This window comes from Monodelphis domestica, chromosome 2, assembly GCF_027887165.1.
Source record: "Monodelphis domestica isolate mMonDom1 chromosome 2, mMonDom1.pri, whole genome shotgun sequence".
Classification (NCBI taxonomy): domain Eukaryota; kingdom Metazoa; phylum Chordata; class Mammalia; order Didelphimorphia; family Didelphidae; genus Monodelphis; species Monodelphis domestica.
In genome coordinates, this window is record NC_077228.1 from 429,453,659 (window position 1) to 429,480,672 (window position 27,014).

General features: G+C 35.3%; 1 protein-coding gene across 2 annotated transcripts in view; it reads right to left on the reverse strand.

Moving 5' to 3' along the window:
• LRP11 (LDL receptor related protein 11) overlaps window positions 1–27,014 on the reverse strand; it is a 103,832-nt gene that overhangs the window by 67,256 nt on the left and 9,562 nt on the right. For both annotated transcript variants that reach the window (XM_007484711.3, XM_056818925.1), the window contains exon 2: window positions 1,098–1,255. In XM_007484711.3, coding sequence (XP_007484773.1) covers window positions 1,098–1,255 — 158 coding nt within the window. The remainder of the gene's footprint in view (window positions 1–1,097; window positions 1,256–27,014) is intronic.

Consider the following 27,014-nt stretch of genomic DNA (forward strand, 5'->3'; position numbering starts at 1 on the left):
TGATAAGTAAGCAAGTCACTTAATTCTCTCTGGACCTAACTACCTAATTCTCAATTAGTTGTTGTCATTCAGTCATTTCAGTCATGTCTGATTCTTTGAAATCCCGTTTGGTGTTTTCTTAGCAAGGATGCTGGACTGGTTTGCCATTTTCTTTTCCAATTCATTTTATAGATGACAAAACTGAGGCAAACAGCGTTTATTGACTTCCCCAGGCTTACACAGCTAGTAAGTGTCTGCGGCTAGATTTGACTTAGGAGGATGAGTCTTCTTGACTCTAGGCTCTATCCACTGTGCCTAACTGCCTGAATAACCTAAACTTAATAAATTCTGGAATTCTGAAAATTCTGAATTACCTAATCAGAAAAATTACTGAATCTGAGTTATTTAATTTTCAAATCTGAAAAATAAGACAATTTAAGTGAAATTCTTTCTAATCTGTGATCTTATAGATTTTTGTGGGACAAGGTCCAGTTTTCTTGTGCTCCTGATATCTCCCACCTTTCTTGGGACTATAACTTTGCAAAAGCTGGAATTATAGTTCTACAAATTGGCACAAGGCATCAACTTGGTCAAATGGCCTTTTCCTAACAATTTACATGTTCTGGGTCTCAGTTTCCTTATATATAAAATAAGGGAGTTGGACCACTAGATATTGCTTTTAAGTTTGTTTTTGGTTTCAGTTCTGTAACTCATGGTAAAAGAGGCCATACTCTGTTTTTTTGTAAAGGCAGAAGTAGGTTTGGTAAGGGGCTACATATTTCTTTAACAAGAAGTCAAAGGAAAACAGGTCTCCCAATGGGGACACCTGGGGCAGAGTGGAAAACTTTCCCAGTTTCCTTAGGGCCAAACACTATAATAACTGATAGAGAATCCTCCCATTTTTAGAAAAGCAATTTTTCTATATTATTGATTAAACAATTCAAAAGTTAATTTGTGTATAATGTGCTGATTTTGCTAGATGAATTTTATACTCACTTTTTTTGGCTTTAGCCAGCCCGAGACTAGGAGCAAGATGACAATTAGAGGCAGCTTAAGAAGACCAAACAATATCAGGCTTCAATTCTGGTGAGCAAATGCATCTATATAGTCTATATTACCTTCATATCCAATGATGAGTCACCCTGTTGCAAAGTCCATTCATATTTAATGATTGCATGGTCATCTGTGCTTTCTCGGCCATCCAAAGTCACCCAATCTGTAGGCAGCTGCAAAACTACATCTTGTCCTGCCTTGCTATGTGGAGGCTCATCGTATTCTAAGAAAGAAAAAAAAATAATTAGTGAAATAGAACAGAAAATTACCTACTTTCCAGATTAACCCCATCCCCCTAATTTCATTCTCTTCTCAACATTCTGTTTCTGGTATTCTTTTCTCTACATAAGAGATTTGTCACCTGGGACTGTGTGCTTACTATGAAGCCAGTTCACCAGAACTAGAACCATATCTACACAGATTGTAGCTATATTTAAAAAATAAAATAAAGCAAAATCAAAGAACATCTTCCTCTGGGATCTCATTTTTCTGAGAAGGATCACAGAGCAAATGCTTTTTATACTTGATTAATCATTTGTTTGGGTCTACTTTGTTCACTATTATGGCTTTTGTGTAAAGTTTAAATGAACATTTTGTATTTTTTTCTTTTTTTGTTTTTGTTGATGGTCACTAAGTAATAACGAATTTTCTAAAATTATGTCAATCCCTATTTCCTTTATAAAAATAATCCACAGAAAATGTACAAAATGTAAATTTTTACCTAGAAAAAAGTCTATATTTTTATAATATGCAACTAATATTGCAATATAATTAGATATGAGTTTTTACTTAACATCAAAACTAATATAATAGCAAATCAAGCATATGTTCAATCTTGTGACTTAATGTGGTGCTTAAAAATTTAAGGCTAATTGTGTTCCTTTAAATATTAATGCTGTCATCTGTTTTAGGGTTGAAAATATTTCAAAGTACAAAAAGGCACATGAGTATTTCTATTGATTTAAAAATTCAATAGGTAATTATTTTAAAAGAAGTAGCATAACATAATAGGGAAATAACAACAATAGTGATGATGTTAGTTAGCCTTTGGATAGTCCCTATGCTTTGCCAATGACTATGCTGTATGCTTTACGAAAATTAACTCATTGGATCCTTACGACAACATAGGGGCATTGTCTAATGAGATAATGTTCTTCTGTTTTTTAGGTAGTATTTCTTGGATTTACCATTTCTCTTCCACTTCCCACTAGCAAAAACCATCAGTCAAATTTTGGTCTAGACATATTCTACCTTTTGTCACTCTTTCAAATAATTTGATTAGATGCTCTCAAGTTATTTCTTTCACCACTGTGATGGCACCACTTTACTCCTCAAACTCTTTAATCATGCCAGAGGTACCACCTGAAATCTTCTGTAAGGACCATGACCAATCTTGAAGTCAGAATACTAAAGCTATATGGTCTGACCTAGCAACTCTGTTTATTCAGGTAGTGATGTACTTACAGGAGCTTTCAGAAACAAAGTTAGTTCTATAAAACATTGTATTGTATGTAGCAACAACTTTAGTTAAATTTCTACAATTTGAAGTTACTTTTTTGCTGACTCTCATGTATTAATCTTGAATATAATAACTCCTACCTATATAGAATGTTAAAGTTTGTAACATACTTTTCCTCACCACAACCCTGTGAGGCAGGTAAAACAAATATTATTCCCCTTTTACAAATGAGGAAACTGAGCATTGAAAAGATTTATTTATCATTTGATTTCTAATATTGCTTATTTAATATCCAAGACTTTCTCTCATTTCTTTGACCTTATAGACCTAGAAATGTACCTTGAATCTTGCCTCAGAAAAGTTTCTAAAATTGGGATGGGGGCAGCTGGGTGGCTCAGTGGATTGAGAGCCAGGCCTAGAGATGGGAGATCCTGGATTCAAGTCTGGATTCAGACACTTCCCAGCTGTGTGACCCTGGGCAAGCCACTTAACCCCCATTGTCTAGCCCTCACCACTCTTCTGCCTTGGAAGAAATACACAGTATTGATTCTAAGATGGAAAGTAAGGGTTAAAAAAATAAAATAAAATTCAGATAATTAAGTTTGAGAATGTAAGTTCCATACTTTTCTTGTAAATTAATCTGACTCCAATCAAGTATGCCGAAGGGTGGCATGGCTGTGTCCTTGATTTCCTCCATGATGGATGTCAAATATTACCTCACTGAATGTGATTTCTCCATCCAGGTTAGCAAGGATATTGGAATCTTGTGACTAGGCACGTGACTTTCCCCCAGCATCATGAGGGATTAGGGAGGTATTGGAAAATATTAGCTCATCCCTTCATTAGGTCTCTATCAATTAGATAGATACCTAGTCTTGGGCTGTCTAGGGGACTGAATAATGAGCTTTCAGAACTGTATTTAAATGATTTAAGGCTAGATGAATTATCTATGGTTACTGAGAGAATTACTGACCAATTAATTTATATGTTCACCAGTCTAATTAATAAATGAATTTTTCACACCTGGAACACTCACCCTTGGAGTTTTTATTTGTCATAGGGTCTGAGGGGTTATGTGGCTTAATGGTCACAGTTTCTTGAGAGGAAGGACTCAACATCTAGCCCTCTTTCCACTCTGATGGTTAAGGTCTGTATAAAGTATAAAATGAAATGGAAAACAAAGTAGGATGGGAGCAAGAGAGAACATCTGTTCCTATCAATTGCCTCTCCATTCTCTTTCTGTAGGTGTAAGTACTGCCAGACAGTCCCCCACACTGAACAGCAGGGAAACTGCAGATGTCTATTCTGTAATAAAGAATAAAAGTGAATTTTTAGTTGGAATGTTTTAAACTGCTAGCTGTGTCAATCATTGCCTTTAATGGCTTCCTAACTATTTCCACAACTGAATCAGGGATCTTTCCTTATTAACTTTAGGATAAAATATTAACTCCTTTGTTTGGCTTATGAAGCACTTCACAGCCTGCTCATAACCCATCTTTCTTGCCTCATTGTACATTACTGTCATTCCTGCAATTTTTAGTCTAGCTACATGGAGTCTTTCTTTGTTTTTCACCCCCCCCCCCAAACTGTCTTTGCATTGGCAGCCTCCCATGCCTAAATGCATGTCCTCTTCACTCCTCTCTCATGTACCCCTAACTTTCTTCAAAATGAAGTTCAAGCACCACCTTCTATTTCCTGATTCCTTCAATGCTTCTCTAACTATCTTGTATTTAACTACTTTGAATTTATATTGTATTTATTTGACATATTTTCTGGAAAAAGGAAGGAAGGAAAAAAAGCATTTGTTAAGCTTTTACTATAAACTAGGCACTGTGCTAAGTATTTTACAAATATCTCATTTGATCCTTATAACAACCCTACAGGGGTAGGTGCTATTATTATTCCCATTTTACAGTTTAGGAAACTGAGATAGAAAGAGGTTAAGTGACTTTCCCAAGGTCACATAGTGAGTAAGTATGTGAGGTCATATTTGAATTATTGACTCCAGATCTTCCTGACTCCAGGCTCTATCCACTGTGCTCTTCACTTGTCCATCCAAAAGACTGTAAGCTCCATTAAATAGTGCCTGCTTCATTTTTTGTCTTTGTATTTTAGGGTCTAGTAGAGTATTTATCAAATAGTAATTGCTTGATAAATCCTTGTAGACTGACTTCCAATTTTTCTCCATAGTACCAAAAGTATTCTTTACTTCTTGTATCTCTGTAGATCACACACTCTCCTTATAATCAAGCTGTATAAATATTCCCTAAAATTAATATTTAACCCAACAATAGCCTTTATTCAAGCTACTTTCTGTGCATAAGAACCTGGTCTTCCCTCCTCCTTCAAAGACTAAAATTTAGATGAAGGGCTTCTAACCTTTTTCTGTCCCCAGCAGTTTTCTATTCATTCCTTTATTCTATATTCGATACAAAAGGAAACAAATTCTAGAGTTTACTATGAATATGAACATAAGAAATATAAATGTACTGTTAATAGGATAATATTGTTATTTTCCAAGTTTTCTCTGTATTCCTTGATGAGCTTGTCATATGCTTTGGGAGTCTGTATATTCCAGGGTGGGGACTATTGAATTAGACAAAATCTTTCCTGATTAGAAAAAGATATGTGCTCATTGCCTAGAATAACATATTTCTATTTTTATTCGATAAGCTTTAATTGAGTTGTGTACTAGGCACCATAGAGGACAAAGAAGATTATGGAATTTCTGACTGAAATAGTTCCTTAAAATATCAAGCTCAATCCCTTCTTTTTACAAATAAGGTAACTGAGATGAAAGGGGTTAAGCAACTTTCTCAAGGCCATAAACCAATTTATTACAGGGGTATGACTAGAAAGCAGGTTTTTTTACTCACAGACTTACTAAAACCTCTTAGATATTAAGATATATATGTAGCAGCCTCTTATTCTTCCTGACTAGCAAATAAATTAAATATTTTAATTAAAATATTTATTTTATATTTAACATATGTAATTATTATATTATATATAACAATTATTATTTAAGTTGTTAAAATATTAAATATAATAACAACCTCACATTTATATGGTTTTTCAAGTTAATAGAATATTATTTCTCTTAAATAATACCTTCCCTCCCCCACAAATCATGAATGAATGAAAAAGCAGATCTTGAGCATGTATTATATGCCAAGCACTATTCTATGAAATAGAAATATGAACTGAAAGAGTCAGTCATGGTATTTATATCATGTTCAAGAAAACCTATTACTAGGTAGAGAGTTTATAATGTGTATTTTAGCAAGATATTTTTAGGGAAGATTTCTAATAGTCCAAAGTATGGTCAATTAAAAGGTTCACCTGAAATAATCTGTGTACCCTACTTACCTAGAACACATTACCCTCAAATTTTCTTAAGTGTTTCAAATGACCTAGGTGTCACTGTTTTGGGATAATAAGTTAACTTTTAAGAATAGGAACTTCCCTTCACATACATCGAAAGAATGTTTTGTTCTTTTGGGAAAATTCATCCTAAAAATTGTCTGTAAGCTAAAAGAGCAGGAAACCAATTCCTTTTCTAGGATATGAATAATGAGGAGGAAGAGGAAGAATGCTGAATTTGCTTTAAGTTTTATAATATTTTAAATCTTCTCTTTTTGGTTGAGTGAAGTAATTTATTTGGTTTTTGTTTTAAAACTTCAGATTTTAAAATTATAACTGAAATAGTTTAACATATAATAAACTTGTTTCATTAAAATAATTGTTTACGGTTAAGGATTAGATTTAGGATTGGAAAAGATTTTAAAGGTTTGGCCCTCTGACTCCAAATTCTTTATTTTGCAAATTTCCTGGAAAATAGGACCCATAAGCTTGTTTTGTTGAAATAAAACAATTTAGAAACCATTTGTTGCATAATGTATGTAAAAACACTATACAAATAAAAAGCATTAGTATTTTGGTTTTACAATCTTGGTTTCTGCCAAGGGCACAACCATCATTCTAGTCACACTAGTCTCAGAATAAACCTCAAATCTTTGCTATTCCTTCTCCATCAGTTGCTAAATCTTGTTTATAATAGATTCATAAGATTTTTTAAATTTAGAATTGGAAGGGATTTTAGAGGTCAGTTAGTTCAGCTCTTTCATGTAACAGATGAAGAACTTAAGCATAGAGAATTAAGAGGTCATATAGATAATTTATGACAGAGTAGGAATTTGAACTCAGGTCCTCTGACTCCAAATCCATTGTTCTTTCACAGTATCAGAGTGCCTTTTTTCTGTTTCTTCTATTATAATTTTATTTTTTAACTTAATTAGATAATTTAGAATATTTTTTCAATGGTTACAAGACTCATGTTCTTTCCCTCCCCTTCCCCCAACCCTTTCCCATATCTGATGCGCAATTCCACTGGGTTTAAAATGTGTCATTGATCAAGACCCTTTTCCATATTATTAATATTTGCACTAGGGTGATCTTTTAGAGTCTACTTTCGCAGTCATAGCCCCATCAACCCATGTGATCAAGCAGTTGTTTTTTCTTCTGTGTTTCTTTTCCCACAGTTCTTTCCCTGGATGTGGATAGTGTTCTTTCTCATAAGTGCCTCCGAATAGTTCTGGATCATTGCATTGCTACTAGTAGAGAAGTCCATTACATTTGATTTTACCACAGTGTATCAGTCTCTGTGTACAATGTTCTTCTGATTCTGCTCCTTTCACAGAGTGCTTTTTTGAAAGAGATGCTGGAAACTGGACTTCAAAATCTATCTTGCTTTTGACCCCATTCACTCTACATACCTAGGTATAATTCTAGTTCATGTTCTCATGACATTTTGCTTAAATAACTGCAACAGTGTCCTAATTGGCTTTTCTGCATCTAAACTTTCTCCTCTCTGATACTACATCTCTGCTAATCTGATCATATCACTCCCCTTTTCTCAAAAGCTCTTCTGAAAGAAAAGCATTCAAACTTCTCTGGCTTTTAAAACCCTTCACAAATAGTTTCTTATCTACTTTCCTACACCTTTTTCTCTCACTAATTTCCACTTCACCCTCTACATACACTATAACCAGGCAAACTGGCTCACTTGAAATTATCTCATCTCCCATCTCTAGATCTTAGCACCTACTTGTAATGTATGTGACTGAAATTCTCTATTGCTTTCCCTGTACCTTCTTCAAAGTTTAGTTCAGAATTTGGGCACTGAAGGGGTGGGTAATCAGCAAAGGAGACTGAGGAGTGGTAGGATAACCTAGAGAAAAACTGTTTCTGGAAAACTAAAATAGAAGAGAATATTGAGGAGAAGACAGTAAACAGCTGAAATGTTGCAGAGAGGTAAATCAGGATAAGGACTGAACAAATCAGGAGATAGTGAGATGCTAAAAATTAGAGAGGTGGCATGTTTGTGAGGAGATAGGAGGAAAAGAACCATAGTGAAGGGTTTTCTCTTAATCAGAGAATGGAGGAAGGATGGGAGATGATGTCAAAGAATTTTGTGATAAAGAGTAGGAGAGATAAGGAAGCATAAGGCAAATGACCTTTATTTTCTCAGAAAAGTATGGAACAAGGTCTTTTGTTGGGTGTGAGAAGCTTGAGGAGAGAAGAAAAGATTTAGAACAGCAGTAAGAATGTAAATGCCTTTGTTAATTATTATAGAAAATTAAGGTGAAAGGTTATGAACAGAATTGGCACATAAAATAGAAGCTATGGAGGAAAAAATGTATTTAAAGAAAAATTGGCAAGAGATTCAACTAAGTAAAATAACCCTAAAGGAATCTAAGAATGAACCTGGAAAGAGACCAGAAATAGATGAAAGATGAAAAAGTATATATGAAGATTTTTATAATAAACTCTTTTCTTCAGCAAAGATTGTGGGATAACCACACTTGTACTGTAACCTTATAGTCTTGTTTGGCTAGAAATGGCAGGAAAAGAATAAAGATGGAGAAGACAGCTTGAATAGATCAAGTGGATTTTGAGGTCTGTGCTATAAATGAAACATCAAGTTTCAAATTGTTTGAAAGAGAAGATACTAAAGACATGGAAAAATATTCAGGTATTATAAACAAAAAGATGAGCAATTAATAACTTTTATATTCCTGCTTTCTCATCTATAAAAATTTCCTTGAGAATAGTAATAATACATGCATTGAAGGTATTCTTAATGAGGCTATTAGAAGGGAACAGGTAGGACTTTGCAGGTAATATTCCATAGCCAACCATTCTTTGCCATCACAAAATTGACAAAGAAATAAAGAATACTGTGCTTATTATTTGTTGGCTACAGCAAGAGAGGGAAAACACATTCATTAAGTGCCTATTATATGTTGGCATAATGTGTGCTTTACAGATATTATCTCATTTGCAAATACTACTCTAAGATTTATCTTCCATAATGCTTTCTCCTATTTATATGTCAAAAATTATACAAGAATCCTGGCAAGATATAAGAAAAATAACCTTATTAAATGATCCTATAATTGCTAATACCAAGTGAAGTATAAACCTGGGAAACATATGCTTGACAAGTGTTTGCCAATGTCATGGATGAGATCCAGTTTGGAGTTAAAGTCAAAGAGTGATTTCTTTTACATAATGAGGTTTTCCACTTGGCTCCTGTTTTGGGATGGACTGTATCAAGACCTAGAACTCTGCAAAATTTTTTGAATGAGATTCAAACCAACTCAAAAGAGTACATTTGGCATATCATTGGGATGAAATACTACTGTAACATAAGAAATGACAAACAGGCTAATTTTGGGAAAACATTGAAAGATCTACATGAAATTATGAAGAGTGAAATGAGTAGAACCAAGAAAACATCTATAGTAACAGAAATATTGTTTGAAGAATGACTTGTACATGTCTGTCTCAAGAAAAAGAACTGGTCAATAGAAATAAGTAAGAGTTTTATTTATGCATACCTCTTTTTGTCAAATAGGAAGAGAGAGAAAGAGATAGTTAACTGAATGTTTTAATGCAACGAACAAATTAATTTCTAGAAAAAGTATGACCTAAACTAATTATATAGTAAAACAAAGAGGAAAAGCAACATTTATTCTCCATTCTTGTTCCATGATATTAAATTGGATAGAGAACCTGTAGAGCTTATTAGTAGAAATATCTTGGAGAGACACTGCAAATGGGCCCAGAATTGAACAATAGAAAGTGGGATGGATTAATTGCCTTTGGAAAATTACAAAATTCCTTGTAATAAACCCCATATTCTCCCTGAAAAGTTCAGCCTTTCTAATCACAACATTGCATTGGCATTACATGGCTATACATCATGGAACATTTTAGTCTCCAAAGTCTAGTGGGTATAAACACATTGTGACACATTATAAACAATGAATTATGAAGGGAAAATGAGGAAAAGTTGTCATCCAAGAAGTGTATAAACAAAATGGACTCTCTGATAATATGGTAAGAATGCAGAATAACAAATAGACACCTTAAGACTTTCTGCTGTTCTAAGCAGGGGTCTGCTCTGATGCCATGGACTGTGTGGAGTAAACAGTTGATTTACTGAGACAGGAAATAGTTCTTAAAAGAGTATCACAGGGATAAAGAGAGAACAGCTTCCCAGTAAAGGCAGACCACAAGGTTCATTTCGTTAGAAAGACTGATGATCTGCTCTTTGGGAGAGCTTTTCTTCTTGGATGGTTGTATATCCAGCAACCTTTATCTACATCCAAGATTACCTACCTGGAGGGAGTTCCTTATTAACTTCAGTTGTGCTATATTATATTTGTACTATAGCCTAACTAATCTAGCTTTTAGCTTACCACAGCTACTGTCCTCCCAATATTGCAAGAAAGCTAGGAAGACCTCTTCCAAGTTAGGCAGAAAACTTATGGGAGGACATAGACAACAGTTCACATAGGCTGGAGTTCAATAACTATAATGATCACAGATCTGTTTGAATACAAGATTCTGATTATATAAGGCATGGGTTATTAGGCATGACCTGAATAAAAAAATCTAGTCAGACTTTAAAAAGATTAAACTACAAAGTTTAATCAAAATTGCCTTCTCAGGCAAATGATCCTGTGTTATGAGAAAATTCAACTAATTTTAACAATTGTAATATCTGAAAAACAAACACACAACCTTTATTGGAGGCAGAAGAGCTAGGGTAAGTGGGGCTTTGCCTCTGGGTTGCTTACAATGGTGAGGGGACAGGGTCTTCCTATTTGAGCAGTCATTCCGGATGGTGTTAGGATAGGGAACAAAGGGGAGGTACAGAGGGAGATAAAATGCTTCCCCCACTACTGCCTAATCTTAGGACTGCCATGCCTCTTCCTATCTTCTGAGCCATTCTTTATCATCATTTCTGATCCTATATTCTCCTACCAGCTTCACTATTAGTCAGATTATTATGGATTGCCCATATTATGGCCTGGGAATTCATGCCATGTGGGATGTGTGAAATCAGTATCAGTGATGAAGTGTTTCCTCTCATTCACCTTCTTGATTTTTATATAAGATGCTGCAATTCCCAGGTTTGGCTTTGGTTCGGTGATACTGTTTTTTATAAAGGTCTTCACATTATTATTACTTATTTATGCAATGAATAACTAGAGTCTCAAAGCAGGACAGCATAATTTACACAAGAAGCATTTGGATATAATGTATTCTTTTCTTTATTCTCAAAGAAATGTCTTCTAGATGAGAAAGCAGGAATATAAAAGTTATTCTTATTCATTATTGCTTTCAAGAAAATGATGGTTCTTATTCTTTTATTGTATTGTATCCCATACATAAAAACATCCTCATTAGTTATACATGCTATCTGAAAGTAGCCAAATATACTCTTCCTAAAAGCTGAAAAACAAATAAAGTGAAAGATGGGGATTATTAACTCTAAGGGAATTGGATGAGCTCTAAGGGCAGTTCAGGGTCTGGCCTTCTATAATTTGGGAACATTTAGTACCATTAGAGCCCACAACTCTGAATTGAGCTAACCCCAAAGAAAATTCTTGCCCTGGATGAAAGTCCAGACTACCTGGTTTTCTTCACCCTTAAGGTCTGAATACTTCACAATCTGTTCTAAAGGGCTGTAGGAATGGGGTGGGGGTAGCATTGGAAAGGAAAGGAAGACTGGCTGTGCGAGGTGATGACTAGTCAGAGCTGTGAGGAAAAACAGAGCTATCCAAAAATGTAACTGGTTAGCTTGAGAGAGAGTGTGCTCCCCCTCAAAGTAAGTCTTCAAATAAAGAGTTAATGACCACTTTTTTTCATTTATTTTGTAGATGGGATCCTTGTTCAGGAGCAGGTTGAAATAGTCTCTGAGGTTCCTTCAATTCTGAAGTTATATGGTTTTCTGGTTCTTTAACTGACATTTGATAGAATACAAACTTTTGGGAAGTGGGTATTATTTCCTTTGTTTTTAAGTCTTAGTTTTTTCACCTATAAAATGGGGCTATTAATTTCATGTATTTTTCAGGGATATTGCAAGGATAAAATGAGATAATATTTCTAAAGCACTTTGCAAACATTAAAGTGCTATATAAATGCTAGCTATTATCCTTATTATTCATTGTTTTTGTATCTATAGTGGTCAGTACATAGATGTTTAACAAAAGCTATTGATCTATTTATTCATTTACATTCTCTGATTACTGATATGCTTTGACAAAGGTAGGCACACATCTAGACAGAAAACATGAGAGCATCATTTTAAGAGTCAAATTTTTCCTATTTAGAGTAAGAATGACATCACAATATTCAGTTTAAAATGAATGAGTATTACCATGGAGATCTAGGGGAGGATCAATTATTTATGGCATAGGCATTTAACCTGGCTGTTGAACAAGAAAAATATCACTGCATTTTAATGGCATTGAATGCTTGTTTTTTTTTCTATGTTTTCATTAAAAATAAATAGTTGTTGAAACTGAGGTAATTTATGAGTGAGAAATTCTTCTTCTGGCTAAATAAAGAAAATATTTCTTGATATATTCTATAAACCACTGTCACCTTAAGTCTGTTTTGTTGAAACTACTTGTAAAATGCTTTTGATAGGTTACAAAATGACAAAACCACAGTGAATGCTTTGTGTCAAAATAGAAGTCATGTATAGGGGGTGGGGAAAGCTGAAGAGAAGAAAATTTTTTGTTTCCTAAACAAAAATCATGTTTTCATTCATTTTTTGAGTTTTTCAGGAAAAATTAGAAACTCTAATTGTGGTAAGGGCATGACTTACAGCTTCAAAAGAGTTTTAATTGATACTCCTATTCTTAAAGACTTTCTTAATTCAGTATGCTTAAGAAAAATAAACCAATTGGTTATTCATTTAATCCTACCAGTACTTTTCCTACTAATGGAATACTAAAGATAGTTTATAGATACAAGGAGAATTTTGATATTCTTAAAATTTCTAACTAACCATATTTCAAGAATTCTTTAAATTTTCTTTGTTGCCTATGCTATTTCCACTCTTGCACTTGGAACTCTGTTGATAATAGAGGAATTGCAAGAGAATTAAATGTCAGTACTACTGCTTATTTCTTTTACCTTCTAAAATATTAAATTAGGCAAGCAACAATCATAAAATATGATTGCTTTCTTCTGTTTTGCTCCAAAATGACCCTGACTCCCTTTGATTCTGAGGATAAAATTTTATGCCCCTAGACTCACAAGCTTAGTATTTATGGTTCCATTAATGTATTTTAAAGTAAAAAATAGTACATGGACAAAATGATTTGGAAAACATGCCACCTTAAGGAATTAAGTCATTTCTTTTTGGCTATGGACATTATTTAAATTTCTTCAACATGTTTTCCTTGTGGCTTCCCTTTCCTTTTCACCTGCTCAAAGTACATCAGTTTTTTGTCTTTTCTGCTCTGATATATTTTCACTTTTCCCATTATGTTAATATATTTAGCTCAATAAATTGCAACAAACACTTCCTATTGTGCCTAGTGGTCAAGGTATAATGCTGGGCTCTGGGACTACAAAGAAACAATAACCACAACTACAAAGTAGTTACTACTCTCATGGGGCTTAAGTTCTTCTGAGGAATATAAGGAAAGAGATAAATAAATACTAGGTAACTTGAATTTGTAGAGTATGCTAAAAATTGGAGGGGGGGGGGAGTCCAGAAATGCTCCCCTGAGCTGGTAAACTATGAGCTGAGTGAGATTCAAAAGAAACAAAGGATTCTAAGAACAGAAATTGTGTAGAAAAATGCATACCTGAAGTGTTCAGTCTTTTTAGTCATGCCCAATGTTTTCAGACCCTAGTAGGAGTTTTCTTGGCAAAGATACTAGAATGGTTTGCCAGTCCTTTTCCAGCTTTTTTTTTTTTTACAGACAAGGGACTGAGTCAAAATGGGTTGTGACTTGCCCAGGATAACACAGCTAGTAAGTGTCTGAGGCCACATTTGAACCCATAAAGATGAATCTCTCTTTAACTAATCAGTCACCCAAAGGCCAGATGAAAAGGTATGGAGTAGGAATACAAGAATAACAAGCAGGCCAGTTTGGTTGAAAAGTAGAGTGTATAAAAAGAATTTAGGCAAACAAACAAACAAAAAAAGCCTGGGAAGGTAGGCTGGAGTGAGATTGTAAAAGATTTAAATGCAAAGGTGAAAAGATTATATTCTGTTTTAGAAGCAATAGAAACCAACTGAAGGTTTCTGAGTTGGGGAGTGACATGGTCAGGACTATGTTTTAGAAAGGCACAATGTATTAAATAAAAAAAAAATTTTTTAAGACTACATTTCTTGACCTTGAGCTTTATCTCCAGATATACAATGTGTTTCTATCTCATTGATTCAACTGAAAAAAAAACATTTATTAACACATCCTTTGTTCAGGGAATTCTTCTATATACTGAGAGAGATGAAAAGTTTAGAACAGCTGTGGTTATGATTGGTACGAAGAAAAATAGAATAAATTTCCAGAGGATAAGGTGTGTATTCCTTTCATATATTTTAAAAAATTTAGTCAATTTAGAACATTATTCCTTGGTTACAAGAATCATATTCTTTCCCTCCCTCCCCTCCGCCCCCAGAGCCCACATGCAATTCCACTGAGTATTACATGTGTCCCTGATCAGAACCCATTTCCATGTTGTTGGTGTTTGTACTAGGATGTTCATTTAGAGTCTACATCCCCAGTCATATCCCCCTCAATCCCTGTGTTCAAGCAGTTGTTTCTCTTTGGTGTTTCTCTTTGGTGTTTTTACTCCCACAGTTGTTCCTCTGAATGGGGATAATGTTCTTTCTCATAGATCCCTGCGAGTTGTTCAGAATCACTGCATTGCCATTAATAGAGAAGTCCATTATATTCAATTGTACCACAGTGTGTCAGTCTCTGTGTACAATGTTCTCCTGGTTCTGCTCCTCTCGCTCTGCATCACTTCCTGGAGGTTGTTCCAGTTCCCATGGAATTCCTCAGTTTATTATTTCGTTGAGCACAATAGTATTCCTTCACCAACATATACCACAATTTGTTCAACCATTCCCCAATTGAAGAGCATCCCCTCATTTTCCAATTTTTTTGCCACTAAAAAGAGTGCAGTTATGAATATTCTTGTACATGTATTTTCCTTATTATCTCTTTGGGGCACAAACCCAGCAGTGCTATGGCTGGATCAAAGGGCAGACAGTCTTTTAGCACCCTTTAGGCATAGTTCCAAATTGCCCTCCAGAATGGTTGAATCAATTCACAACTCCACCAGCAACGCATTAATGTCCCAACTTTGCCACAAGCTCTCCAGCATTCATTACTTTCCTTTGCTGTCATGTTAGCCAATCTGCTAGGTGTGAGGTGATACCTTAGAGTTGTTTTGATTTGCATCTCTCTGATTATAAAAGATTTAGAACACCTTTTTCATGAGCTTATTAATAGTTTTGATTTCTTTGACTGAAAATTGTCTATTCATGTCCTTTGCCCATTTATCAATTGGAGAATGGCTTAATTTAGGTCTTTATAAATTTGAGTAATTAGACCTTTGTCAGAGGTTTTTGTTATGAAGATTGTTTCCCAATTTGTTACTTCCCTTCTAATTTTGGTTGCATTGGTTTTGTTTGTAGAAAACCTTTTTAATATTGTGTATTCAAAATAATTTAATTAACATTTTGTGATTTTTTTCTAACTCTTGCTTGTTTTAAAAATCTTTCCCAAAGATCTGAATTGTATACTCTTCTGTGTTCACATAATTTACTTATAGTTTCCTTCTTTATGTTCAAGTCATTCACCAATTCTGAGATTATCTTGGTGTAGGGTGAGAGATGTTGATCCAAACCTAATCTCTCCTGTACTGTCTTCCAATTTTCCCAGCAGTTTTTATCCAATAGTGGATTTTGGTCCCAAAAGCTGTGATCTTTGGGCTTATCATAGACTGTCTTGCTGAGGTCACTTACCACAAATCTATTCCACTCATCCTCCTTTCTGTCTCTTAGCCAGTACCATATTATTTTGATGACCATTGCTTTATAGTATAGTTTGAGATCTGGTACTGCAAGGCCACCTTCCTTCACATTTTCCCCTATTATTTCCCTGGATATCCTTGATCTTTTGTTCTTCCAAATGAACTTTGTTATGTTTTTTTCTAATTCAATTAAAAAAAAAGGTTTTTTGGTAGTTTGATGGATATGGCACTAAATAAGTAAATTAATTTGGGTAGGATGGTCATTTTTATTATTAGCTTATCCTATCCATGAGCAGTTAATGTTTTTTTTCCAATTTTTTAGATCTAGTTTTAATTGTGTGGAGAGTGTTTTGTGGTTGTGTTCATATAGTTCCTGTGTTTGTCACGGCAAATAGATTCCCAAGTATTTTGTATTGTCTAGGGTGATTTTAAATGGAATTTCTCTTTCTATTTCTTGCTGTTGAGATGTATTGGAGATATATAGAAATGCTGATGACCTATGTGGGTTTATTTTGTATCCTGCAACTTTGCAAAAGATATTGATTATTTCCACTAGTTTTTTAGTTGATTCTCTAGGATTCTTTAAGTAACCATCATATCATCCACAAAGCATGATAGCTTGGTCTCCTCATTGCCAATTTTAATACCTTCAATTTCTTTTTCTTCTCTAATTGCTACTGCTAGTGTTTCTAGTACAATGTTAAATAATAGAGGTGATAATGGGCATCCTTGTTTCATTCCTGATCTTATTGGGAAGGCTTCTAGTTTATCCCCATTGCAGATGATGTTTGCTGATGGTTTTAGATATATACTGTTTATTATTTTTAGGAAAACATCTTCTATTCCTATATTTTCTAGTGTTTTCAATAGGAATGAATGAATGAATGTCAAAGACTTTTTCTGTGTCTATTGAGATAATCATGTGACTTTTGTTGGTTTGCGTGTTGATATAGTCAATTATGTGGATGATTTTCCTAATATTGAACCATCCTTGCATTCTTGTTATAAATCCAACCTGATCATAATGAATAACCCTCGTGATGACTTGCTGGAGTCTCTTTGCTAGTATTCTATTTAATATTTTTGCATCTATGTTCATTAGGGAGATTGGTCTATAGTTTTCTTTCTCTGTTTTTGACCTGCCTGGCTTTGGAACAAGTATCATATTTGTGCCATAAAAGGAATCTGGTAGAACACCTTCTTTGCTTATTCTGCCAAATAGTTTGTATAATATTGGGATTAGTTGTTCTTTGAATGTCTGATAGAATTCACTTGTGAATCCATCAGGCCCTAGTGATTTTTTCTTAGGGAGTTCTTGGATGGCTTGTTCAATTTCTTTTTCTGATATGGGATTATTTAAGAATTCTATTTCTTCTTCTGTTAATCTAGGCAATTTATATTTTTGTAAATATTCATCCATATCACCCAAATTGCCATATTTGTTGCCATATAATTGGGCAAAATAGTTTTTAATGATTGCCTTAATTTCCTCTTCATTGGAGGTGAGGTCTCCCTTTTCATATGTTAATTTGGTTTTCTTCTTATTTTTTTTTATTAGATTGACCAGTACTTTGTCTATTTTGTTTGTTTTTTCAAAATACCAGCTTCTAGTCTTATTTATTAGTTCAATAGTTCTTTCACTTTCAATTTTATTAATTTCTCCCTTAATTTTTAGGATCTTTAATTTAGTTTTCATCTGGGGATTTTTGATTTGTTTGCTTTCAAGTTTTTTGATTTGCATGTCCAATTCATTGATCTCTGCCCTCCCTAATTTGTTGATATATGAACTCAAGGATATAAATTTCTGCCTGAGTACTTCTTTGGCTGCATCCCATAGATTTTGAAAGGATGTCTCATCATTGTAATTTTCTTCAATGAAATTATTAATTGTTTCTATGATTTGTTCTCTAACCAATTTTGGAGAATCATATTATTTAATTTCCAATTAATTTTTGATTTGCCTCTCCATGTACTCTTAGTGATTATTATTTTTATTGCATTATGATCTGAAAAGGTTGCATTTATTATTTCTGCTTTTCTGCATTTGTTTGCCATGTTTTTATGCCCTAGTACATGGTCAATCTTTGTGAATGTATCATGTGCTGCTGAAAAGAAGGTGTATTCCTTTTTGTCCCTATTTATTTTTCTCCATATATCTATTAACTCTAATTTTTCTAAGATTTCATTTATATCTCTTATCTCTTTCTTATTTATTTTTTTAAATTTGATTTATCTAAATTTGATAGTGGTAAGTTCAGGTCTCCCACTAGTATAGTTTTACTATCTATTTCTTCCTTCAAAAACATTAGTTTCTCCTTTAGAAATTTGGATGCTATGTCATTTGGTGCATACATGTTGATTACTGATATTTCCTCATTGTCTATACTGCCTTTTATCATGATGTAGTTACCTGCTCTATCTCTTTTAATCTGATCTATTTTTACCTTCACTTTATCAGGTATCATGATTGCAACTCCTGCCTTCTTTCTATCAGTTGAGTCCCAAGAGGTCTTGCTCCAACCTTTAATTCTGACCTTGTGAGTATCTACCTGCCTCATGTGTGTTTCTTGTAGACAACATATGGTAGGATTTTGGATTCTAATCCACTCTCCTACTTGTCTAGGTTTTATGGGTGAGTTCATCCCATTCACACTCAAAGATATGATTTCCACTTGTGTATTCCCCAGCATTTTGATATCCTCTCCTAGTTCTGTCCTTTCTTCTTTTGCTATATCCTTTTTTTTTTAAACCCTTACCTTCTGTCTTGGAGTCAATACTGTGTATTGGCTCCAAGGCAGAAGAGTGGTAAGGGCTAGGCAATGGGGGTCAAGTGACTTGCCCAGGGTCACACAGCTAGGAAGTGGCTGAGGCCAGATTTGAACCTAGGACCTCCCATCTCCAGGCCTGGTTCTTAATCCACTGAGCTACCCAGCTGCCCCCTTGCTATATCCTTTTAAACCAGAGGTTTGCTTTAAATCAGTTCCCCTAATCCCCACTCTTAATAAGCTTCCCTTTCTGCCCTCTCCTTTTTGTTCCCTTCTTATTTTTTTAGGGTCAGTTAAGTCTTTTCATATTTTTAATCCAATGTGTCAATTATAAATAACTAATACACAAAAACAAAACTTGCATGTTAAGTGATTAATATAACAAATAGCTATTACTTGATGTATCTATAATATATCTACTATACATATGGTTTAATGCCCTGTCCCATGTTACTTATTTAGGTAGGCACATCTGACAGGATGCTAAGAAGAAAAAAGGGTGCCATAGGACTAAAGAGGCAAGGGAAGTTAGATTAGAGCAAGTATTTTTAACCTGGTGTCTACCAATCACAAAAAGGGATATGGAAAGATTTCAGGCAGTCTATGAACATTTCCCCCCCTTTAAACCTTTACTTTTTGTCTTTGTAACTTCTTTAAGAGAGAAAAACAAGGACTAAGCAGGTGGGGTTAAGTGACTTGCCCATGGTCACACAGCTACGAAGTGTCTGAGGCCAGATCTGAACCCAGTTTCTCCTGACTTCAGCCCTAGCTCTAGGAGCAACCTAGTTGCCCCCAGGAATGTAATTCTTTTGGATAACTGTATATTAATATAATTTGTTTCCTTTGCAATCCTCTAAATTTCATTTTATGCATTTAAAATCATTTTGAGGAGTGCATAGGTTTCATCAGGCTGTCAAGAGGTTCCATGATAAAAAAAAAATAAAAGGTAAAAAACCCCTGGCCCTAGAGAAAAGGGCCTTTGTAAGGATCAAGAACTGTTTTTACATATGTCTATTGGTCTCTGGAAGGAGAGACTGATAAAAAGAGATAAAGTTTATTTGATCAGAAAAGAATGTCTTTAACATAAGGCTAACTAGTTTTTATTTTTATTAATTTTTGTTTTCATCCTGAATTTAATAAGCACCAAACAGAATTGGCATTTGCAAATACATGGAAGAACAGGAAAATATGAAACAGGAAACTGCAGGTCTCTATTCTCTACAGATGGCTTTTCTTTTTAAGTATATAATAAGATCATCTTGTAGCTTTCAAGGTTGTTTACTTGTCTGATTCTGTTCTTTTCTTTCCATTAAAAAAGATGAAAATAACTAATTTTAAAATAGGGTGGATGAGAATAGGACAAATTAGGGATGAATAATGCACAAAGTTATTGAAAAAAGGAAAACTTCTAGGAAGAAGTAAAAAAGATATCAAATAAAGCCCAAGGAGGAGTGGAGATACAACATCCTGATGACACTCACTGAACAACAGAAGATTATTTCATAGGAAAATTGGGTTCTGGTCACAATGTTTTAAGTGTTGTCTTGGTTTTCAGACTGGCCCACAAAGGCCCATTTAAATTCTATCTCTGGGGATGTGAGACAGGGATCTAGGTTGCTCAGTGAATAGAGTGCCAGGCCAGGAGACAGAAGGTCCTAAGTTAAAATATGGCCTCATAAACTTCCTTGCTAGGTGACCTGGGCAAATCACTTAACCCTACTTGCCTAGGCCTTACCTCTGTTCTGTGCTGTGTAAACCTCAAAATTTCTCAGACTTATGAAAAGTTCCCTAGCAGATGGTGAGAACTCTACTTGAGTGTGGGGGCTCCTAACTATGGGAGTGTCCCTGCTCCACCCTACTTAAGACTGCTTTAGGACAGAAAATTGCTTGAGAACAATGAAAGTGCTTTGATCCATGCTTATGGAAGGGACAGGAAGTTCTTTGAGTCATGACTGTTTTAGAATTGATATAATGGGATACTAAGTACCTATAAAGGTGGGGCAACTTGTAAACTACTTAAACCTAAAAGGGTGATAACTTATTCAGAGTTTTTTTCTAATGAAATTTGTCGACACAGCAGCATTTTTTTCCTGACTTACTAAAGAGATTAAAACTACTCAGCTGTGAATTCAAAATGGGCGGTCCTTTAGAAACATCTACAGTGATTGATAGATGTAAGGACTTAGGGGAGGTGACAGAGAAGATTTTGCCCTTAAAAATAAGAGCTCAGGTAAGAGCTGGGAAGTCATTCTGAAACATTCAGATTGGAGAGACTCATTCTGAGGAGACTGATTCTGAAACATTCAGATGGAGGAGGGAGCTGGTGAAAACAGCTGAGATGCTGCTGGCCTGGTGTCATTAGAAATCCTTACTTAGACAGATCTTATGGTGAGTTATAAAAAACTGACTGATTGCTCTTTTAAGACTCAGGTCTAGGCCATATTGGCTTGAGGCCCTTCATACTTATTCCTTTCTTACTCTCTCTTTCTTTGATTACTCATTGTATTGTTAATTAAAATCTCTATAAAACCCAAATGACTTGGGTATTTGAATAATTGGGAATATTTCCCTGGCGACCACCTTATATTTGATTTTAAAACCCAAGACACTATAGCGAAACATATTTCTGTAGTCAAATTTACTCACCCTCTCTTATATCTATCACAATTTATATCTTCCACTATTTTAATCACTACAGTTTAAGACCTCAACCATTTTAAATCTCACACTTGAAACTAAATTTGTATTGATTTAAGATAGTGGGTAAGGATTTAAATAAAATAAACTATATCTCTATATTAGTAGTGCTTGTTCAAAGATACTTGACAACCATATTGTTTCTATGGAAAGACACATTCCGGGTTGTAAGTAGGAATCCTAGGAACATATTCCCCCCATTTTGCTGGCAAAGGGATAGGGAGGGTTGAGATCAAACAGGGTAGTTTTTCTGCTGAATAAGAATAACAGCTCTCTATCCCTTGCATTTATGTTGTAAGGCTAAAACACTCCTCAATCATAGTCTGCTCTCTGTAATCCCTCTTTCTGTGAATTATAGGTATTGTCTTGTTTGCTCTCACTTTACTAACAGTATCATCATTCCTTTTCTGATCTTGTGTTCCTTTTGCCTAGTTCTCCAAGGTGAAAGGGACAAAGTGGGAATGAAGAGTTTCTTGGCTACCTAGCTATCTCTCAAATAAACAAGGAAGACCATTTCCTTGGATTTTTAAACTAGTTACTACCAGGAAACTTAAAAAAAAAAAGACAACTTGTGATTTTATTGGAATAGGGAGTTTCTCTTGAGAAAGCCTCCTCTGCCAATGCAAATCAGTCTATTCTAAAGCTTATAGACACTAATTTATTAAGTGACTTGTTCAGTATCATGAAGAAACCAATATGTGTTAGAGGAAATAAATAAATTAAGATATTAGAATTCTTAACTTCCAAATTATGAGGCAGAATCATGGGATCAAAGATTTGGAGCTGAAGGGGACCTTAGAGGCTCTCTCAGGCTCTCTCTCTCTCTCTCTCTCTCTCTCTCTCTCTCTCTCTCTCTCTCTCTCTCTCTCTCTCTCTCTCTCTCTCTCTCTCTCTCTCTCTCTCTCTCTCTCTCTTCTAACCTAATCATTTTATAGATGAAGAGAGACTCAAATAAGTTAAGTGGCTTGCCTATGATCACACAGATAATAGATAATAGGTTGGAATTTGAATTTAGATTCTCTGACTTCAGATCCAATGCTCTTTCCTTTGTATACAATAACAAACAAAAAAGAGACTGAAACAAAGTTTCACAAAATTTTAACAATTTATAGGAGGAGTTCATTCTCAACCACCAACTTCAGTGAAAATGTATATATGTACTATGTATATGACCTTGACTTCCATTTGTTGTTATTCAGCATTTCAGTCATGTCTGACTCCTTATGACCCTCTTTGGGGTTTTCTTAGCAAAGATACTGGTTTGTCATTTCTTTCTCCAGTTTGTTTTCCAGAGGAAATTGAAGTAAATAGGGTTAAATGGTTTGCTCAGGGTCATATAGCTAGCAAATATCTGAGACTAGATTTGAACTCAGGAAGATGAGTTTTCCTGATTTCAGGCCCAGCTCTCTATTCCCTTTTAAGAACTAGATCTTCCTTCCTTCCTTCCTTCCTTCCTTCCTTCCTTCCTTCCTTCCTTCCTTCCTTCCTTCCTTCCTTCCTTCCTTCCTTCCTTCCTTCCTTCCTTCCTTCCTTCCTTCCTTCCTTCCTTCCTTCCTTCCTTCCTTCCCTCCCTCCCTCCCTCCCTCCCTCCCTCCCTCCCTCCCTCCCTCCCTCCCTCCCTCCCTCCCTCCCTCCTTTCTTTCTTTCTTTCTTTCTTTCTTTCTTTCTTTCTTTCTTTCTTTCTTTCTTTCTTTCTTTCTTTCTTTCTTTCTTTCTTTCTTTCTTTCTTTCTTTCTTTCTTTCTTTCTTTCTTTCTTTCTTTCTTTCTTTCCTTCCTCCTTCCCTCCCTCCCTCCCTCCCTCCCTCCGTCCTTTCCTTCCTTCCTTCCTTCCTTCCTTCCTTCCTTCCTTCCTTCCTTCCTTCCTTCCTTCCTTCCTTCCTTCCTTCCTTCCTTCCTTCCTTCCTTCCTTCCTTCCTTCCTTCCTTCCTTCCTTTTATTGATTTTCAAACATATTTTATTTTCCCAATTATATATAAAATTTTTTTTCAACATACATTTTCTAGAACTGTAAGATCTAAGTGGTCTCTCTCCCCACTCTCAGAGATGGTAAGCAATTTGAAACTAGATCCTTCTTATTGTGTTTTAGTTCTGTAGATTCAATGCCATCCCCTAAAATTTTTAATGCTTTTTATATTCCTGAGGCTGGATTCCCATGAACTTAAAATTATTCCTTTTCAGAAAAGAAAGTTTTACATATGGTATCTATACTCTTCTCCCAGAAGGAAAAATCTCTCTATTTCACTGCCTCCACCCTAGAATTATAATCACAAACATAAAGAGTAGTTTGTAATCAGTTATGTTCAAAAAATTGAAAGGAGATTATTTATACCTTAGAAACCTGAGGCTTGTCAGTTTCTAGCTCTGTATCCTCCTTTATCTCAGAAAGTAATTTTTGGTTATTTCCTTCCTGACCTGGAAGGTATTTCTCTATATCTGTACATCTGCATGAGAAATGACACCTCTCTAGTTACTCATTCCTCAGATGTTCTGAATGAGGGCTCTAGCAGGGATCATAGATAAAGTCAAGTGTTTGTAAATTGGTCTGTATGTGCTGTGGAAGATGATAGCTCTACCAGAGTTGATCTCTTTGAGATGTGATGATATTCTCTGACTGGAGGTGTACAGATTATTTAGGAGAAATGGAAAGCTTTCAAAAGACAGGTAATTTAGTGTAGTAATGCCATAATGGACTAGAAACTTGGGGATTTGGATTCCAGCCCCTATTCTGTCACTAACTGTGAGGCCCTGGGAAAGTAGCCTTAACCCTTCTTTGCTTAAAATTATTAATATGTAAAATGAGAAAGTAGAATTAGGTGATCTTTAGGAATCCTTCTTGCTCTAATATTTGAAGGTTTTATATATTAAAGATAAATATGCTTATATCACAGCTAAAAAAATAAAAAGAAAGATTAGCCAGAATGAATCTCTAAAGAGAAAAAGAAAAATGACCTTTTGGTAGAAGATTAACATAATCTGGGTATACTAAAGCTGTGGGCAATTTAGCAAAGCTGCAAAGGCAAACCAGTCTAGTGGCAGTTACCATGATGTCAGTTAGAGTAGCAAGTCATTAATGGACCTACAGACCATGTTCTTAAGATTTAGAGCTATAGCAGTCAAATCCCATCCCTTCATTTTTTAGATGAAAAAAACAGACTCAGAGAGATTAAGGGATTTACATAAGGTCAATGTGCACAACATAGAATGTAAGTTTTTTGATATTTACAAATGTTTACCAAAGGAAAGGATTAGTTAAGTAACTAAAGCAAGAAGGCAACCTTGGAGAAAAATTATAAAGATACAAGAGTTCAGAAAAGAAAGGCCAACTAGCATCCCAAGAAAAAATTAGAAGTCCTCATAAATAAAACAAATGGAAAAAAGCCCAAAGGAGATAAGTACAGTATAGGATATTAGGGAAAGAAAATTAAGCAGCATAAGTGCAAGATATAGGAAGGGGATATGGAGCAAAACATTTAATGCAAAATATAAAGTAAGGGGGCAGCTAGGTGGCTAAGTGGATAGAGAACCAGGCCCAGAGATGGGAGGTACAGGGTTCAAATCTGACTTTGGACACTTCCTAGCTATGTAACCCTGGGCAAGTCATTTAACCCCAAGTGCCTAGTCCTTACCACTCTCTTCTGCTTTAGAATCACTATTTAGTATCAAGTCTAAGACAGAAGGTAAGGGTTTTATATACACATACACAGGTATGTGGGTGTATGTATGTATAGTAATTCCTGAAAGAAGAGTATTAGCAACAGGGTGGGTGAGTTGGATTCAAGATAGGCTTCCTGTAGGAAGTGGCATGTGAACTGAGCTTGAAGGTAGGGAGAGATTCTGTGAAACAGAGATGAGAAGGTCATGCATTCCAGGCATGAGAGAAAAGCTTGTTTAAAAATGCAGAGGAGAGAGTTGGAATGATATATATAGGAAATAGCAAGCTGGCCACTTTGCCTGGAACACACAGTTCAGGAAGGAGAGTGATATGTAAGAAGTGTGGAAAGGGGGGCTGGAGCCATTTGGTTGTTCAATTGTGCCTGACTCTTTCTGATTCCATTTGGGTTTTCTTGGCAAAGATACTAGAATGATTTGCCATTTCCTTCTCCAGCTCATTTGATAGTTGAGGAAACTGATCAGGTAAAGTGACTTGCCCATGGTCATACAGCTAGTTTCTGAGAGCAGATTTGAATCCAGGAAGATGTCTTCCTGACTTTAGGTCCCACACTCTATGCACTGTGCTATCTAGCTGCCCTACAGGAACCATATGGTAAAAGACTTTAAATGCCAAACAGAGGAGTTTGCATTTTACCCTCTTGGTGAGAGTGAGTCACTGAAATTACTTGAGTGGGGGAGTGATATAGTCAGACTGTGCTTTAGTAAATTTAGTAAAATCAAATTGGCTTTTGAGAAGGATGTTTAAAGTTACAACTCAATTGTATAGTTAGGAAAAATCAAGCATGACAATAAGATGCCAAAATGGGCATATGACATTGGAATCGTGGCTAACACTAGGAACTGTTAAACCCTTAAGTCCATGTGATTCTAAGACCCCAAACCAAAAGCAAAACTGTGAGACTTCATAAAAGAGTAAAAAATGAACATGAATGGATTATAAAACAAAGTTAAGTCCTAGGAGAACTCCCTATACATTTGTTGATTGAAATGAGACTAGACTATAGATAAGAAGTATGAGCACAAGTATTTAAGTAGATGAGATCATTTACTAACTATTCCCGAGAGAAGAATATTATGAAATAAACAAAATGAAGAACACTATAAAAGAGGGACAGTATAGAATGGCATTTATCAGAAATGAAGAATAGTCTTATCTGCAAAGAAAGGTTTTATGTTTAAATTCAGAGGGATGGGCTAGGTGACTTCTCAAGGTGCCTTCCAGCAACAAGACAGCAAGCGGCTAGGCACAGAGACTTGAACATTGGTGTTGGGGGTGTAATAACCTAGGTTCACATGCTGTCTGGGTGACTTTGGGCAAGTGAATCTCTGGGCTTTCTTTAACTTTAAAATGAGGTGGTTGGATTAGATTTCCCCTTGGGTCCTTTATACTTCCAGATCTATGATCCTGTGAAATTGTGATTGGTCCTCCTAAGTTATGATTTATTTCCCTTCCTCCTTAAACTATCAAGACTGGGATGAAAGTCTGATCCATTTCTGTTTAAAGTATTGTTCTTTTCTGTCTTCATTTCCCTTCTCAGTGGATTTTCCTGAGTTGCCTTCTGTTTTGTGATTTGTGTGAGGCCCAGCAAGAAGAAACTCTTATTCAACCCACTCACACAACATATTTTTGTAAAAATATTGTCATGGGTTTATTCCCTTCCTAATATTTTTTCTTCCAGCACAGTCCCATGCATGTGTCTTAATGCTTAATCACAGCTAAAATGAAAACGCTAAAAGTGTGCATGAAATAAAACCACAGATTTAGTAGTAAATTTAAAGGTATGTTGGTTTTGTGTGTGTGTGTGTGTTTATAAAAACCCTTACCTTCCTTCTTGGAATTAATACTATGTATTGGTTCCAAGGCAGAAGAGTGGTAAAGGCTAGGCAATGGGGGTCAAGTGACTTGCCCACACAGCTGGGAAGTATCTGAGGTCACATTCCAACCCAGGACTTCCCATCTCTAGGTTTGGCTCTCAATCCCCTGAGCCATCCAGCTGCCCCCTGTTTTTTTTTTTTTTTTTAAGAACTG